This window comes from Heptranchias perlo, chromosome 18, assembly GCF_035084215.1.
Source record: "Heptranchias perlo isolate sHepPer1 chromosome 18, sHepPer1.hap1, whole genome shotgun sequence".
In the NCBI taxonomy this organism is placed as follows: domain Eukaryota; kingdom Metazoa; phylum Chordata; class Chondrichthyes; order Hexanchiformes; family Hexanchidae; genus Heptranchias; species Heptranchias perlo.
Genome location: NC_090342.1, coordinates 29,126,787 through 29,146,029, shown reverse-complemented (window position 1 = coordinate 29,146,029; position 19,243 = coordinate 29,126,787). Strand labels below are relative to the sequence as shown.

Here is a 19,243-nt window from a genome sequence, read left to right as displayed (position 1 = left end):
TGAAGGAACGAGACTCCACACTTGTGAAAGTTAATTTTCAGTGCCAGAGAGGTTATTTGGCAGTAATTAAGATTTATCATGGGGTACTTAGACTGAAAAGGACAAGCCCTAACTTTCTGTGGTGAGTTTAGTTTGTATCTACCATGCAAATACAGGAACTTTATGCCATTCAATGTATTTGAATGTTGATTCAGACAGCGAGATGCAGCAAAGCTGATGGTGGAATGGCGCATCTCGGACAGCAACTTCCAGATTTTCGTATTTAACTGCGCACCTGCCCTCACCTGAAGTTGCTTTCTGATTTGCGCATAAATAACAGTGAGCGCTGTTAGGCTCACTATTATTTTGACAGTAAATTCAGGTCCCATATCCTGTAAACATCAATTTATACTTCAGTCAGTTTTTATTAATGTGTTGTTAAACCCATAAGATTGTTTTCCTGTTTGATTTCCAGAAAATTGAGTTGATGTTATGTTATCAGAGAGTGACTATGATGTTTTTTATGCCTTTCTCTGTACATTTTGATTACATAACAACCATTTAATCACTGGTTTATAGCCCAAAGAAAATAGATTGAAAACCTCATGTCCTAACTTAAACTATCCATATTAGTGATTTTTTATAAAATGAAGGTAACCAACTGTTCAACATCATTAACTGTTTGATTTTCCAAACATTTTCTACCTGAGCAGATTTTAGGAGTATTTTATCATAAAGTACTTTCCGGTTGTATAGTGCATATGTTTGTCAGCGTTTTATCAGGTGCCTGGCTCTACCATGCATTTTTCACAAGGTATCAACTGCAGGAAAACAGAAAAGTAAACACGAGCACTGAGCACTGTGTTTACTCTTCATTTCATTCACCAGATGTAGGGAACAGAGTCTGTCAAAGCAAGGGAATGGTTATGTAAAAGACTGCTTTTAATATTCTGATGTCAGATCTGTATTATTCCATTGAGATTGGCAAAAATAAGGGACTGAAAATAAAAAGATTCCAATTTTTGTTTTTCAAAAAATTGTAACAGCTGAGCTTTTTGTGATTATATATTCAAATCTTATTTATACCGATTTTATCCATTCCATTTCTAATAGGCCAGCACATATTTCAGACTTTTTATGTAGGAGTATCATGGATCATTTTATTTATTTTTAAAATCAGAATTTCATAAACCATAGTGTATTAATGGCCCAGTAAATTTCGGGACCAGCTTGGTGTAATGGATATTTTTATGGCCGCCTGTAAGGGTTCTTGTGAAAATAATTCAATTCATCTCAACCTGATGAGCATAATCACATAGGACAAAACTACTCACAACTCTGTGCAAATTTCCACTAACTTGGCAATCTTCCTCAGGGAAGTAAGGAAGGTTGGTACTTGCAATAATCACACCAGTGCAGTAATTGAGCTGTTATTAGGAATTAAGATGTTACTTAAGAACATAAGAACATAAGAAATAGGAGCAGGAGTAGGCCAATCAGCCCCTCGAGCCTGCTCCGCCATTCAATAAGATCATGGCTGATCTGGTCCTAACCTCAAATCTAAAATCATGTCCAATTTCCTGCCCGCTCCCCGTAACCCCTAATTCCCTTTACTTCTAGGAAACTGTCTATTTCTGTTTTAAATTTATTATTAATAAAGGAAGTTTATTCTTCAAGTGACTATGTCACATGTAGGGATTCAGCCAGATTCAATTTTTTTACTGAAGGAAATATAACCCACCTTGCCCACAATTTTAATTTTTCTCTTACACTGCAATGTAATTTACATATTTTATAAGTTGCTTTTATAATTCTTTATTGCACACCTGCAATAAAGTTCTGCACTAAACCTTTCTTTTATGCCCCTGCCACCTTCTTCTGCTATCAAAACGCTCCATACTTTCTTCATTTTGATGAGAATATCTACTTCCTCCATTAGACTACCAGGGATCTTAATTATTAGAGATTAAATGCATAGTCTTTCAGGATATAGATTGACACCCATCACATTTTTGACTGGACTGGCTTGCTTGGACAGAAATGTCTGAACTGTAAACCAGACGCCATAGCCTTGAAATTGCGTGTGAACATTACCATATTAACATTTAAAATAAACAACCAACGCTATTAAAATAGCGAGTAAACGAATTGCCTATGAATGCATTAAGTGTTCATGCCCTAATGTTTAGTCAACATTCCAAAGCCTAAAAGTTTGTTTCCTAGCAGCGAGACCTGGGAAACAAAATAATTAAATATAAAGAAAAATTGCAGTGATGAACAATGCACAATGGGCTATAGTTTGTCTTTTATTTAGAGTTACATAGAATGTACAGCACAGAAACAGGCCATTCGGCCCAACAGGTCCATGCTGGAGTTTATGCTCCACACGAGCCTCCCCTCTCCCTACTTCATCTACCCCTATCATCATATCCTTCTTCTTTTGTTATAAACAATCCTGCAAGGATTGAGATGTTCACGTTTCTTCATTGTTGACATAGGAATTTATAATGGTAAAGCTGACATAAACATGTGTCAAAGCAGGGCAACAGAAAATAAGATTTTTAATATATTATAGATATATGTCACAGATTTGTTATTTGGTTACCTGATAGCAACATGGACACCATCAGTGATGCCCTGCACTCTTGGGAATGCAGCCAGTTGATAGAAATGCTGGGCCTTCTCCAGTTGTTCCCTCATTTCCATTAGGAAAGTGACAAAGTGTTGCACCTGGCAAATAAGGCTGTGGTGACCTGCTTGCTGCAGTGGTGTACAGACAGCTGACATATCCGGCAAATGTTACCAGTAGTGCCTTAGAATGAAATGGTTGCAACAATGTTCAGTATCGTGGTGACTTTAACCACAACTGGCAGAGCTCTCCCAGTGCTGGATGTCATCTGCAGGTTGCACTATAGTACAGTATATGGCATAAATCGATGACAACCTCCCTGATGAAGAGTAGTCAGCAAAGGGAGGTGTCTTCCAACATGCCCAAGTAGTTGTGCCTAGATCTAATTCCTGGGTCACTATTGGGTCAGAACCAGTGTACCTGCCTCTCCTTCCTCCTCAGGAATTCCTCTTCCTCCAAAATCCAGCATAGTCATTGGCAACCTCAATGGAATGCCCATGGTTAGCACTGTTTGCAGTTGCAGGGTGAACAGGTGGCAGCAGGAATGCTGCTGAGGGAGATGGGCACCAAAGGAGCACTGAATTGAAGAAAACCAGCAGCAAGAAGTAGAAAAAGCAAGCAGAAGCTCTAATGTTCAAAGTTTAGTTCGTGAAGTCCAGAACAGTAGTCAGAATGTAACTATATGTCAACCTGGTCTGAAATGGCCGAGTTTACAAGAAACAGTTTGCAAATCCCCCAGCAGCCTTTTTAACTGGGTGCTCAGTAAATCAGGAACTGTGTTGTAAAAAGACACAGAAAATTCTGAGTAGGAACAATTTACATTCATTGCATGGATTTGTAGCCTCTAGTGAGGCTAATACATGCACACAACACTGTCTTCAAATCTTAAAAAACATCTTCTCCAGCAGAATTGGGATTTCAGCGCTGAGTGAGCTGAGACCCCTCATCCTGATTTCAAGGGCAGCACGCATTGCTAGAGAGGGGTAGGACCTCATGTACTACCCCACAGAATTGTTTTTTAAATGCAATCACTTTGGATTGTCCAAACTCAGGTCCCAGGTTCCATCAGATGCATCCTATTAGTTTAGTTCTGGGTTCTAACAGTTTACAGAAACTCAAAAGTTATTGCTTTGAATTAAGAAACAATAATTTTGATATAAAATAAACAAATTCTTAATGAAATTACAAATATATACTTCATATCTTTATCTTTCTGCAGCTTCTTTGACACCATGACTGTTGCTGTGCTGTCTGACTATCTGTCTGATGTTAAGTTGAGGATGGACCAGAAGCTGCTCCAGATAAACATTAGCATGACTGAAAACATTTTGTTCAGTTCTTGACAGAAATGTTGGACACTCAGCCCTGATTCTATCCCCTTTTTTGGCTGCTCGCTCAGGCTGAGCCCAACAATGCACAACTTTAGTATTCTGTTTGACACTGAGCTGAGCTTCAAATCTCACATCCTGTCCATTCAAGATTGCCTATTTACACATCCAAAACATCATCCAGCTGCATCCCTATCTCATTCCTACTGACAGTGAAATTCTCACCATGCCTTCATCACCTCTGGGCCTGACTTTTCCAATGCTCTCCTAGCTGGCTTACCAAACTTCATCCTGTGCAAATTCCAATTCATCCAGAAGTCCACTGCCCACATTCTATTCAATAAAAAATCCTATTTAGCCGCCACCACAGGCCCTACTGACCTCCGCTAACTTCCCATCTTCCAACTCAATAATTTCAAACTCTTTATGTTCATGTATAAATCATTCCATGATCTCACTTACCTTACGTTTGCAAATTCTATCATCTCTATGTCCAGCTCATAGCCTCTGCACTTCTCAGTATAGACGACTGTGTCCCTCACCACCGCCCCCCACCCCACCCCACCTCCAATTCAGAGAGTATTGATTTCCCCCTAATATTAAGAAGGTTCCATATTAAGTTTTAAAGTTTGCCAGGAACAAACCTCAGAGCACTTTTAAATTATGGCATCACACTGGACTAGTTAGGCAACACTCTGCGCAAACCCCAAGAGTTATGAGACTATGTGTAGAGATCGTCAGATTTCCTGGCTTCAGTAATTCAAGAGTCAGATTTTGACCAACTCCCAAGTCACACTGCTGCTTTTGATACATCAACCCTAAAGAGTTGATTTATACTAATGGGTTTTAATTTATAAGCTGCTCATGCTCCAGCCTGTCCTTCACAATATCATCATGTTAGACGAATACACGATCTTATCACCCTTGTCTGGAAGGAAGAGAGCATGCCAGGAGATCTCAGAGATGCCGTAATTGTGACCATCTTCAAGAAAGGAGATAGGTCCGACTGCGGAAATTACAGAGGGATTTTCCTACTGTCCGCCATGGGAAAGATCATCGCGAGAATCCTCCTCAACCACCTCCTTCCAGTGGCCGAAGAGCTCCTCCCTGAGTCTCAATGTGGCTTCCACCCAGCAAGAGGCACAATGGACATAATCCTTAGTGCGCGACAAGCCCAGGAAAAGTGCAGGGAGCAGCATCAACCTCTGTACATAGCCTTCTTCGATCTAGCAAAGGCCTTCGATTCTGTCAACCATGAGAGATTGTGGAGCACCCTCCTCAAATTCGGCTGCCTGCAGAAATTCGTCACCATTCTCCGCTTGCTCCATGATGACATGCAAGCCGTGATCCTCACCAACGGATCCACCACAGACCCAATACGAGTACAAACTGGGGTCAAGCAGGGCTGCGTCAACGCACCAACAATCTTCTCCATCTTCCTCACTACAACACTCCATCCCATCACCATGAAGCTCCTCGCCGGAGTGGAGCTAACCTACAGAACAAGCGGGAAACTGTTCAACCTTCGACGCCTCCAGGCCAGAACCAAGACCACCCCAACTTCTGTCATCGAGCTGCAGTACGCAGACGACGCCTGCGTGTGCGCACACTCAGAGGCCAAGCTACAAACCATCATTGACGCATTCACCGAGGCATATGAGAGAATGGGCCTCAGGCTAAACATCTGGAAAACAAAGGTCCTCTACCAGCCCGCTCGTGCCACACAACACTGCCCCCCGACCATCAAGATCCACGGTGAGCCTTTGGACAGCGTGGATCATTTCCCATACCTCGGGAGCCTCCTCTCGGTGCGAGCAGACATCGACGATGAAACTCAACATCGACTCCAATGCGCCAGTGCAGCCTTCGGACGCCTGAGGAACAGAGTGTTCGAAGACAGAGACCTCAAATCCAGCACCAAGCTCATGGTCTACAGAGCAGCTGTGGTCCCCGCCCTCCTGTATGCATTATAAACATGGACAGTGTACAGCAGACACCTCAAACCCCTGGAGAGATATCACCAATGTTGCCTCCGCAAAATCCTGCAAATCCACTGGCAGGATAGGCGTGCCAACGTGAGCATTCTCTCCCAGGCTAACATCCCCAGTATCGTGGCACTGGTCACGCTCAACCAGCTGCGATGGGCGGGCCACATTGTCTGCATGCCCAACACAAGATTCCTTAAACAAGTACTCTACTCCGAGCTCCGCAATGGCAGGCGATCACTAGGAGAGCAGAGGAAACGCTATAAGGACACTCTCAAAGACTCCCTAAAAAAATGGTAGAGGTCGCGGGTTTGGGAGGTGCTGTTGAAGAAGCCTTGGCGAGTTGCTGCAGTGCATCCTGTAGATGGTACACACTGCAGCCACGGTGTGCCGGTGGTGAAAGGAGTGAATGTTTAGGCTGGTGGATGGGGTGCCAATCAAACGGGCTGCCTTGTCCTGGATGGTGTCGAGCTTCTTGAGTGTTGTTGGAGCTGCACTCATCCAGGCAAGTGGAGAGTATTCCATCACACTCCTGACTTGTGCCTTGTAGATGGTGGAAAGGCTTTGGGGAGTCAGGAGGTGAGTCACTCGCTGCAGAATACCCAGCCTCTGACCTGCTCTTGTAGCCACATTAAACACTACCTACCCCATCTGCGGCAGAGTCTGCGGCTGCAGGATTGGACTATTCAGCCACTGCAGAACCCATCCTCTCAGAGTGGAAGCAAGTCATCCTCGACCCTGACGGACTTCCAAGAAGAAGATTTTGCACCACATGGATGAGGTTGAGAGGTTAAGGAATGAAAACCAACATTTTTATTGTTGATCGTTTTCTTTTATTTAATTGAGTAAAGACCAAGTGTTCTAAATGTATTCTCTGATCTGTGTGGGCCCAACTAAAGGGCTATGGGTGTAGTTAACTTTGGAAGAAAACAAATAAGCAAAGCACATCTGCAAATGATCTATTTAACGTGTTTTCTGGTTATTTTGGAAATGTGAGTGAAACTTTTAATTAATGCCATCTTTATAAATGTTTGATTGACCTTAGATCACCCCAGTCTCACACATATGCTCACAGTCATACACACAAATACAACTGTGGAGAATTAAGATTTGGAGGGGGAGGGGGCACTCTCTTCACAAAGAAGTACTAAGCAAACTTTTTTTTCTTGATTACAAATGCTTGAAACCATGATACCATCATGTTGAAAAGCATTACGGTATCACTTGGGTGTGGCACCTCCATGACGAAAATTATCCTCAATTCTTCACTTCCACAAACAAAAATAAATTACCAAACACTCTTTGAAGGCAGTTTCCCTTTAATAATTTGCAATGGGAATCTGTACTTTAAGTCCTGAAAGGGACAGTATTTGCAGTAGAAACTTACCATGGAGCCTGAAGCATTAACCTTTACAAAAGCCATGTGTCTTTGTTCAGAGACGACTCAGAAATTGTCCCCATCAGATCTAAAAACATGGATATGGAATTGAATTAAAACTGTTGCCTCGTAGACCAATGGGGGCCGCTGTAGTACAAATGCAAACATATTGGGGTCAGCCCTCCTCTCGGGCTTTATCTGAAGCTTAGGAAAGGTTTTCGCCATTAATAGAAATGTTGGTATTGGCATCTAAGGGCTTAGAAGTGGATATTTGACACAGGAAAAAAAATGTTTCTCGTTCAGAGTGAAATGGTTGAGATTCGCTCCTTGCTTGAGAGACACACTGCAGTAAACTCGTAGCAAAGACTTATATAATACAAAACAGGTTGAGTTCCCCAATAAGAAACCCAATTTCCTTTTATATTTACAGTCTCATGTACCCAATCAAAGGGTAGTGGTCTAGACTGTCTCACAGTATGTGCGTTGATATTTATTGCACTTTTAGTATTTGCTGAATTGTGTGCTTACTAGTTGTGGATTACTATTTAGCTGTAAAAAAAAACTGCATGCTGCTTTCGTCTGTTAAATAAGCACGTTTCCAGGAACAAAAAGCAACTTCAAACAAGAGCGGGAGACGGGTGTGATGTATAGAAGCCTCGAAAAATGGGAAACAAAATCTGGTATAAAATCGCTAGTTTAGTTAAAGAAAGAACGTGTATTTACACAGCGCCTGTCACGACCTCGGGACGTCCCAAAGCGCTTTACAGCAAATGAAATACTTTTAAAGTGTAGTCAATGTAGGAAACGCGGCAGGCAATGTGCGCACAGCAAGGTCCCACAAACAGCAATGAGTTAATGACCAGGTAATAATTAAATACCATTCATTGAACAGGCTGAATGTGTTTCCTTTGCAGTTAACTCTTTTTTGACAATACACTAACAAGCGATGTATTTAATTCATATAATCGTTCAAAGCCTGCGAATGAACCCGTTTGAACTTACCCTGGTTGTTTTCATTTGGAAATTAATTTCGGCGTTTACTCCTTTGCACTTCGGGCCATGCTGCCCTCCACTGGCACACGGAAACAGAAGCTCTTTCTATAAGTAGCAGCACATCCAAATCCTGATCTACTGTTTGAACAACAGTTTCAGATCGTAGTGCCTAATAAACCAGCATGCAGATTTACTGTGAAACATACTGATTCTATGATTGATGTGTTTCTGCTTCACAGAAAACCACTGTGTGAGCGAGTGCCAGTGTTGTTTCATAGGATCAGACCTGAACTAAAGCGATCCAATGTTACCAAGTACCTTAAGGATAAAATGTCACTCTGAGGATCCGTTTTATGATAGCTAGACTTTATATTTAAATCTAAATTTATCCTTCGGTCACGTTCTTGTTGCAAAACCAAAGTACTTTTTCTCAAAGTAAAATCCAAAGTTCAAAAGTTAACATTTTTCGTTAGCAAAGATCTCCAGGGGACATACAAAGCATTCCTGACTAAGCAGGTGTGCCGACGACTCTTCTAAACATTGTTATCCGACCTCCTGTGTCTTTGTGAGTCATTTTGGCTCGAGCCCGTTAAACCATACTGGAGTATCGCGCTCTCTGTTATTTTTTTTCTAATTCCCCGCTTGCTCACAAGAAGGATGCATTACAACTCAGAGCACTATGAGGCATTGCGGGGCTGTTAGCCAAATCACTACTACTGCTCTATGAACTGCTCTTTTTTGTTTAACCAGATGCCTCAGTAAAGTGCTTAATTTGTGTTATTAAAGAGTACTTCCTTTTCCAATTCAACGAACCACGAAAACACTTTATTATAGGTCACGTAACAAAATTACTTGAACTCCAAAGTGCATATATTTACAATATATATATAAAAAGTTAGCAGCACCAAGATACACAGTTCAAATAAATAGACGATTTAACAAATAAATTACGGTATGTGACATTAATCATGGATTGTCAAATATTCACAATGACCAATGTATAGTTCCATTGTGTACACTCACGTTTTTATTCTCGTGTGTGCTTTATATTTACAATCAATAAATATGTTTAATACTTTAATTATGATCACAAGTACAGAATACTGCAAAAGATTTTGTTCGGTCTTCTCCAGGATAGCAGACCTTCCTGTAAAAAAAAACAGAAGGAAAATTAATCTGCCACTTTGTATTTTAAACAAGCAAAAACTGTAACGCTGCGTGGAAATATAGTCTGTGAACATGTACTTTGATAGCTTTGTAATAAGTAGAAACTTAATTTTGGCATCCCTGTGCAAATACCAAATAACCAGACTTCTAATAGCCCAGTTATACTATACATTGGTGCAGTGGGCTAGAACACCTATAAGCCGGACAGTTAGGAGTGATGGTATCCTTCTCTCCTCTCTCAGCTACCGATCAAGGGGCCGAAGTGAAATGTATTCCTTCAAACTTATTCCAGTTCTCACGGGATGAGTCCAAAGTATAAAAATTGTCCGCCATTTGACAAGGTTACTCAGAGAGGTCACTACAAGTATTTGTCTTTTGGCAATTGAATGTAAAGATTGTCCCTCACCTTGATAGGCAGAGTTCCAAAATCAAACAAAATACAACAAAAATACTAATGTATTGGATATTTTGTTGTTCTTGTAAATCAAACCGATCAGTAGGTAGGTTACTTTAAATGCCTTCACAATGTTTTACAATGATTTAGTTTAGAGTTGCAATTGTCTGTTTATTCAGAATTGTGCAACAGGCAATATTGCAGAACCCTCCATTATCATTCGCATGTGCTAGCCTTAAAATTCTAATAAACTTTGAACAATTCTGTACATTTTCAGTAATTTTTTGAATCTTACAAATACATTGTTATGAATTAGTACATTTTTTTTAAAAATGAATTGTTTAAGAGGTACCCAGATGGAATTTATGTGAAAAAGGGGTGTTAGGAAATCTTTGATAATCTCTGAGTTGATTGTTGGACCTTTCTCATCTTGTACTTAACAGAATCTCAACCTAATACCTATAAAATCATAAATCTGATGAACTGTGACTAGGAAACTTATTATTACTGCAGTATTTGAATTAAATATCAGGGCAGTTATTTTAAAACAAATAGTATAAATTTGTACAATAATAATGCTTAGTTCACCAGTTTAAGAGGTTAGACTTTATAGGCCTTGTGATGAGTGAGCTCATCAGTGTAAAGAACAGTCGTGAATTATTATGATAATAATGATTTTTTCTTAAAGTCTTAGGATGTATTTGCATAACAAGTGTAGCATTGGTGCAAAGTGGTGTCATGTAAATAAATGTAAATCAAGCTATTCCAGAGTCAGGGCCTGACCTGACACCAGAGTGAAGTGGAAAGAGACTTCCCAGAGTCTCACACCATTTCACACCGATATTAAAACTGTAGTGTAAACCCACCCTAAATATGTTACCTTTTTTCTGTGATTTCCTGATTAGTTGTTTTGTTTGTAACATTTCTCTGTCTCCACGTGCTTTCTCTGCTCTGAAATTAATTCTGGTAACCTTGTGCTGCATTTATACTGTAGCTGCAATAAAGGCAGTACATTGCTTACATTGCCTGGCTTACTCTGTAGCTGCTATGTTAGTTCCAGCCAGGCAGTACACTGTTTACATTGCCTAGCTTATACTGTAATTGCAATACTGGTCCCAGCCAGACAGCATACTACTAATGCACTGCCTCGCTGGAACTTCGATTTTTCTTGTCCAGGAGATAAATCTGCACATGTATGATTACATGTACAGAGTGCCTCTGCCAGTAGTTAAAATGTAAATGTTTAAAGGGTGTGGCTTGCAGAATGCACAATATCTAAATGTTTAAATTAACTCCAGTTAGGCTTAACAAGTATCCAGTAAGTTCAAGAGGCCCTGAGGCCAGTTTTTAAATGTGATTTGACAACATGCTGCAATTACACTCCATGTGGTGTCAAAGCCAAGTGATGTGAGACTGCCTTCTCCAGGGTGTCTCCACTCTGCTTCGCTCTGAAGTCAGGGATAGGTCACGACTATGGGTTTATACTGCAACATTAATTTTGCTTTGTATGGAAACTATTTTGCAGTAAAACTAAATTAGTGTCAGCTCACCCTTGGATTGAAGTTATACTGCAGCATTAGTCCAAGCCATCTCTAATCACATCCCTGTATCCCTCTCCACCCACATCCCCCTTCCCCCTCCCAACCCCACTTCCTTCTTTGTCCGTCCCTGGAAAAAACTCTCTCCCAGGTCACTTACAAATTCCCAACGGCACTTTCAAATTCCCAACTGTCTAGCCTTTGACCCTCCATTCACCATGGAATTGCTGCAGCTACCGATCTGCTTAATCGCACCCTCGAATCCACCTTTGATGCCCTTGTTCCCATTAAAACCATTATTCTCTCTCACCCAGGTTGTTCCCCCTGGTATGGCCCTCATCTCCACTCTCTTAAGTCCAAGGGATGCAGGCTTGAAAGGTTATGGTGGACAACTGGTTTTGCCATTCATCGCCAGATCTGGCTGGACCACATAAAGCACTATTGGGTCTTGCTGTCCTCTGCTGAAACTGCTCACTATTCCAGGATCAACCTGAAATGCAAAGATACCCCCAGGCTTCTCTTCTCCACTACAAACTGTCTTCTTAAACCCCTCTCCCCTGCCACCTCCACCCTTACCTCCAACAAAAAGTGTGAGGACTCATGGACGTCTTTGTCACTAAGATGGAGAACATCCATTTAGCTGCCTCTGCCGCTTCCCTCCCTTCCCCTAACCCACCAAGCCAAATTTCCCCTATGGTTCCCTCCTGCCCTAGCCCTGAACTCACATCTGTCTCTAGTTTCTCTCCTATCTCCCCTCATGCCCTCTTCGAGCTCATCTTGACCATGAGACCCACCTCCTGCTCCCTCGACCCTATTTCTACCAAACTGCTGACCACCCAACTTCCCTCCTGGGCCCCCATGTTAGTTGATATTCTTAACGGTTCCTTCTCCTCAGGTACTGTCCCCCTCCCCTTCACATCTGCTATCATCATCCCATCCTCAAAAAGCCCACCCTTGACCCCTCTGTCCTTGCGAACTACCACCCCATCTCCAACCTCCCTTTCCTCTCCAAAATCCTTGACCATGTTGTCGCCTCCCAAATCCGTGCCCATCTTTCCCGCATCTCCATGTTTGAATCCCTCCAATCAAGTTTCAGTCCCTGCTACAGTACTGAAACGGCCCTTATCAAAGTCACAAATGACATCCTATGTGACTGTGATCATGGTAAACGATCCCTCCTCATCCTTCTCGACCTGTCTGCAGCCTTTGACATGGTTGACCACATCATCATCCTCCAATGCCTCGCCTCCCTCGTCCAGCTGGGTGGGACTGCGCTCACCTAGTTCCATTCTTATCTATCCAGTCGTAGCCAGAGAATCACCTGCAATGGCTTCTCTTCCTGCTCCCACACTGTTACATCTGGTGTCCCCCCAGGATCTATCCTTGGCCCCTTCCTATTTTTCATCTACATGCTGCCCCTCGGCGACATCATCCAAAAACACGTCAGATTCCACATGTACGCTGACGACACCCAGCTCTACCTCACCACCACCTCCTTCGGCCTCTCCTTTGTCTCTCATTTGTCACATTGCTTGTCCAACTGGATGAGCAAAAATTTCCTCCAATTAAATATTGGGAAGAATTTGGTCCCCGCTGCAAACTCCATTTCCTAGCCACCAACTTTGTCCCTCTCCCTGGCCACTGTCCGAGGCTGAACCAGATCGTTTGCAACCTTGTCATCCTATTTGACCCTGAGATGAGCTTCTGACCACATATCTGCTCCATCACCAAGATCGCCTACTTCCACCTCCGTGACATCGCCTTTCTCTGCCCTGCCTCAGCTCATCTGCTGCTGAAACCCTCATCCATGCCTTTGTTACCTCCAGACTGCAGTATTCAATGCTCTCCTGGCTGGTCTCCCATCTGCTACCCTCCAAAAACTTGAGCTCATCCAAAACACTGCTGCCCATATCCTAACTCGCACCAAGTCCCATTCTCCCATCACCCCTGTGCTTGCTGACCTACATTGGCTCCTGGTCCAGGACACCTTGATTTTAAAATTCTCATCCTTGTTTTCAAATCCCTCCATGGCCTCGCCCCTCCCTTTCACTGTAACCTCCTCCAGCTCTACAACCTTCTGAGATCTCTGCGCTCATCCAATTCTTGCCTCTTGCGCATTCCTGATTTTAATCGCTCCACCATTGGCAGCTATGCCTTCAGCTGCGTAGGCCCTAAGCTCTGGAATTCCCTCCCTAAACCTCTCTGCCTCTCCACCTCTCTCCTCCATTAAGATGCTCCCTAAAACCTACCTCTTTGACTAATCTTCTGGTCACCTGTCCTAATAACTCCTTATGTGGCTCAGCGTCAAATTTTGTTTGATAACGCTCCTGTGAGGTGCCTTGGGACGTTTTACTACATTAAAGGCGCCACATAAATGCAAGTAGTAGTAGTAGTAGTTGTTGTTGTAACATCTATACTTGTAATATGCAAATCACAACTATCATTAGCGTGGGCTGCATGTAGTTGCAAATTAGATAGTACCTGCTAGGATACCCCTGTCTATTTCTGTAACTTCCTCCAGCCCTACAAACCTCCAAGAACTCTGTACGCCTCCAATTCTGGCCTCTTCTGTATCCCCACCCTCTTATACATCCCCACTCCCTTCGCCCCACTATTGGTGGCTGTGATTTTAGCCGTCTAGGCTCCAAGCTCCGTAATTCCCTCCCTAAACCTCTACACATCTCTCTCCTCCTTTAAGACCCTTCTTAAAACCCATCTCTTTGAACAAGTTTTTAGTCGCCCTGCTAATATCTCCTTCTTTAGGTCGGTGTCAATTTTTATCTGACTAGGTTTCTGTGAAGTGCCTTGGGATGTTTTCCTACGTTAAAGACCTTATAGGTTGTTGAGGCTGTTCAGAAAGTTTTGCGCATTGAGCTCTGCTCCCTCTGGACCTATTTCTTTTAACTGTAGGTAACTGGGCAGCAATGTTCGCTTTCTCAAAACATGTAAGGCTGTATACCAAGTTTTAAAAGTGCACAGGAGGTCCGATCGGCCTGAGCAGTTTTTAAATCTGCTACGTGCACACGGGAGTTATACTCCACACTGTGACAAGCCCAAGCATTGTAAATTAGATTTCTGGAGGGGTCTAACATCTCTTGGCTTTAGATTGAGTCCTGACTTGTGTTGGTGCGCAATCAAAACTTTTTTGACTGGACACAAAAAAGTAGTAGTATCAGAGCAATTTTAAGAGATTTTATGAAGAACTGTTTTTGTAAAAGGTCGATTAGATTTGCTTTAAATGTCAAAGGACGATGATACTTAAAAAGTTGAAACTTTTCATTATAGTCAAAAGTTTTAACATGTTGGAATCTAAGCGACCGTGTACAAAAACAGTTCTTCGTAAAATCTCTTAAGGTTGCACTGATAAGGCAAAGCAAATCTGAGGCTGCAGTTTTGCTTCCATTTTCACGTGGATGGGATGTGGTTTCGGGTACACACCAATGAGGATCGTAATTCGGGTACCAGTTACTGATCTGACACCAAGTGCTGTGAGACACGCTTCAAGATATCCTCTCACGCCACTTGGAGTTTTCGCCGGATGCAGTGTAACTGCAGCCTGATGCAGAGCTGCATTTCAAAAGTAGCCAGTTAAAATTTTGAATGTATTTGTTTTAATGCTATGAGTCTGTCCTCTTCTAACATATTGCTGTCAGGGGAGTGCAGGTGTGCACATACCTCCAAACACCCGAGTGTAATTTGCCCCCTGCTCGTTGTATCTGGGTGCTGATCTGCCTGAGGTCATTGTGCATATAACCAGGATTTGCTGACTGTACATCACAGACACCAGATGCCGTTCTCGTGTATTACCTACTTATTGTTTGACCTTTAAAGCACATCTGAAAGAACTGACCGGGAGAGTATTACGTAATTACCTAAGGGTGTATTTTACAGATTGGCCCCTCAGTGCCACAACCGTCCATAGGCGGCAGTGAGGAGCGGCTCGGAGTCGGATCCGCTGCCGGGATCCCTGACTTCGGAACCGGCAGAGCGTGCGTGCCTCCTGCTCTTCTCCTCTCGACCTCTCTGCGCTTTGCGCTTGCTGTTTTTCCCTTGCTTCTTCCTCTTGCCACTTTTCTTTGCGTTCTGGTATTTTAAAGGACCGGGCTTGTTGGTCTCTTGCATCTGTTCCAGCGGAGTCTTGGTGCCTTCGTTGTTGCTGTTGTTGGCTGCCAGTTTGATGAGGAGCACGGCCAGGTCCGGTGAGTCCGGCCACGTCGCCGGGTGTTTGGGTTTGCGAGACGGCTGTGACTGAGCCAGGCCTCGGCTCTCTGCTGTGTGCAGCTCGCCCATGACGTTGTGCAGCCAGATCCGCCTCTGCAGCTCCTGGATAGACCTGCTCTTGTCATGCATGAACTGGTGCTCCGAGACAGACCTCTTCCTACAAAACACAGACACGAGATTTTTATTATTTTAGATTAGACAGCTCGGCACAGGCTCAAGTACAGTTCAAACCAGTTCTAACCACATCAAATTCCAATCGATCTTAACAAGAAAGCTGTATTATCAAAACTGCATTTCAACTGAGCTTGTTGCGCTGGAATTATTTTAAAGTGAAAATTGTTAACACACTTTGCTCTCACGATGAGCTATTTTACGCCAAGTTCATTTGAAGGTACTGACTCTAAAATAGAGCAGGGCATCTAAAACAAAAAAAATGACCCGAACGGCTTCAAATGGTCGTAAATTAAGTGCACGGTTGAACCTGAATCAACTGAACCTCCAGCGCGCCGCTTCGAACAACGCTTACAACTGGATCGCAAGCTGATCGCAGCACAGCGCTCCTATCGATACAGGGAAAGCGCGCTGGGTTAAAAACCTTAAACGTTTTGAATTACTGGTCCAAAGCGTTGACAGCGCAATGAGTACAAATTGTTCACTTTGTCCTTTCTGTAATCCTATAAAACCGCCAACGTTTCCGCGATCCGAACACCCTTCGTTTTAAAACTGATGAAAATAAATATCCAGATCACGTGTAATATTTTAACAAAAGACCAGAACAATTTCTGTATTCAAGCGTGTGCTGTTTAAGGAGACAACTGTATCCCGTCTCTTGAAAAACACTGGGAGACATGTGAATGCATTATGTGCAGCATACATCCCACAGTATAAAACGGACATTATATCCCGACTCTGTTATTATGCAATTGTAGGGATATCCCAATAAAAACTTACTTTACAATGGAGATTTCATCCACTGGCTTCCCATATGTGGGCACTGAACAACACAGGAGAAATATCGCCAAACTCAGCTGCTGAAACATTCTTCTTATGTTTGACATCTCACTCTTCCTAACCTGCGAACACGAGAATTCACGATTCAAAATTAAGCGCATGATAGAATCCCCTGTCAGCCTCTACCTACAGACGATCTGAACTCTTTCTACAAAGCTGAGTCGAAACTGTGTGAAAATTGTAAAAACATGACTCCACTGCATATGTAAATCGATCCCCCTTCCCTCACTTACTTCTGGGTAGTCCTTGCGAAGTTTGACTGAATCTGAGACCTTCCTAATCACTGGTCGGCTTAAGGTGCTCTGTAGAACGAAACAGAAAGGTAAATGAATTGCAAAGGTTTATTCAGCCGTGCAAAGTAGTCTTTAAAAAAGCATTGTAATTCTGCAGGATCGCGTGGAGTAGAAGGAACGGCACAGCGTGCACTGTGGTTGGAGCTAGCGGAGGCTCTGCTGCGCGCAGAGCAGCGCTCAGGGTTTAAATTCGCTGATCAAATTAAAGATACAGTATCCCCCTTCACCGTTTCATCGGACCCAGCCACGTTGAAAATGACCTTTAAAATATCTCTTTTTTGTTCCAACTTGTTTTAAACACAGGGAGCTATTTTACTACATCTTAAAATGAGTGTGTTCATTCTCTAACCTTTCGAAGTTTAAAGAAGCGTTGATTTGTCAAACGATTCATTGAAGTTCATAGGAACATAAAGTTCTGATATAAGTTTGCACTTTATCCAGAAGAACATTTGTCAATTTTTGAATGATTATATCAGTCCTATATCTCACGTCTGTGCACTACAGAAGGTCCCGGACAAGCTCTGACCTGGCAGAACTGATACGAACCAATGCAATCTGTTGAACATGCTCTCCCCGCCCAACACTCACCAGTATAATGACGGTTAAACTATTGTAGCAGAATTCAGTATTGAAGATTGGACAGATCTCTGAATAGCTCGCGATTCCTTTATGATATTCAATTGTTCTCGAAACTGTAACGGGATCATCAACGAACAGATTAAAGACTAATACAAAAAAGAAACGATTTTAGTTCCTGCATATGCCATGCATGCTCCCTGCACCGATCCTGCCCGGGGTTTTTAAATCTTTAGGTGGGACGCTGAGACCTGGCCTTGATAAGCACCTTTTCTCTGACATCACGCCGCGTTAATCTGCGTTTGAGTAAGTCATCACGGGTTTGATGATGCTCAACACATCCGAACACTTATCCAAAGCAATTCAACTGGAACAAATACGGTCAATCATTAAACAAAACAAAAAAAAAGTTGGCAATGGTATGTAAGAAGGTTAAAAAACAAACTTTATTACAGATCTTAGTATATGGAGCCGTGTTGGCGTCAGCAATCACTTCTGTCAGCAGATCTTGTCTCCGCGGCACTGTATAGAACCAAAATCAGAGGGATTACTGGGGAGAAAAGGCTATTGATGAGAAGTCTCCTCCTGATTGTACCTTCGGTGCCTTTGATGAATTAATCTTACCTTGACACAAAATGAGGGAAAAATAAAGTTACACCTAGTAACTGAATTAATTCACACGTAATGAAACACTATTCGACATACCTTTTATAGACAATAGTTTTATAATCAAACACAATAAACGAGACACATTTTGTTTCGGGATGATATCATGTCAGTATATATAAGCATTTTGAAGTGATGTTTCTCGTATGTAATGAAAACAGTAATTTTCATCCACAGAAGTTCCAAATTGTGCCGTTTCCCGACTTTTTTCTTTATGATTAAATCCACCTTGCGCATCTAAAAGCATGGAGAATATAAATCCAGCCTCTAGTGGAACAGAGGGACAATTTCTGGTCCAGTCAGTTCCTGTTAGCACAGGGGAAATACCATAAACGCTTGGATTTTGCAGCAAATTGTGTAAAGCGAGAGCTGTCCATGGTGATTATCAGATTTTGTTCTTTCTCGAAAAAATGGAAATACGATTGGTTATAAAGAACAGAAAATTGCATTGCAAAAGTAATCTATGGAACTTTGATGAAAGTGGATGTCATTTGATGTCTTCTGACGATTCTCTAGGGCACGATATATCAATATGCCCTGGGATACTGTTACTTCTTTCTAGTGGACAGTGGCGGTTCTTCCCTACTACAGTGTAAACAGAAATAATCGGCGTAGAAAAAGTAAAAAAACAAGAAAAAAGAACACTGCTTTATTTTAAAAGCCGTGCTTTTACTGTGAGAAAAGATTGGATAGGCTGGGGTTGTTTTCTTTGGTACAAAGGAGGCTGAGGGGAGATTTAATTGAGGTATATAAAATTATGACCGGACTAAATAGAATGGATGGGGGAGGATCTATTTCCCTTACCAGAGGGGTCAGTGACCAGGAGACATAGATTTAAAGTCATTGGTAGAAGGATTAGAGGGTAGATGAAGAGAATTTTTTTCACCCAGAGGAAGATGGGGGTCTGGAGCTCATTGCCTGAAAAGGTGATAGAGGCAGAAAACGCATTTAAAAAGTACTTGGATGTGCACTTGAAGTGCTGTAGCCTACAGGGCTATGGACCAAGTGCTGGAAAGTGGAATTAAGCTGGATAGCTCTTTTTCGGCCAGAACTGTACACGATGGGCCGAATGGCCTCCTTCTGTG

At 42.4% G+C, this 19,243-nt stretch overlaps 1 protein-coding gene across 1 annotated transcript; it reads right to left on the bottom strand.

Moving 5' to 3' along the window:
- Nucleotides 1-9,112: 9,112 nt before the first annotated feature.
- LOC137334983 (parathyroid hormone-related protein-like) lies at nucleotides 9,113-17,708 on the bottom strand. The gene is made up of 5 exons (XM_068000073.1): nucleotides 17,505-17,708; nucleotides 16,857-16,925; nucleotides 16,564-16,685; nucleotides 15,264-15,769; nucleotides 9,113-9,439 (listed from the first exon to the last, which is right to left on the bottom strand). The coding sequence occupies exons 3-4, from the start codon at nucleotides 16,668-16,670 to the stop codon at nucleotides 15,292-15,294; spliced, it is 585 nt and encodes a 194-aa protein (XP_067856174.1). The 5' UTR covers nucleotides 16,671-16,685; nucleotides 16,857-16,925; nucleotides 17,505-17,708; the 3' UTR covers nucleotides 9,113-9,439; nucleotides 15,264-15,291.
- Nucleotides 17,709-19,243: the final 1,535 nt, after the last annotated feature.

What these genes read in the sequence shown, in the direction of transcription:
- LOC137334983 (XM_068000073.1), bottom strand. Translation starts at nt 16,670, where the DNA reads ATGTCAAACATAAGAAGAATGTTTCAGCAGCTGAGTTTGGCGATATTT. An exon ending in GATGAAATCTCCATTGTAAA is followed by an intron (nt 15,770 to 16,563) that starts GTAAGTTTTTAT and finishes TGTGTTTTGTAG; the next exon opens with GAAGAGGTCTGTCTCGGAGC.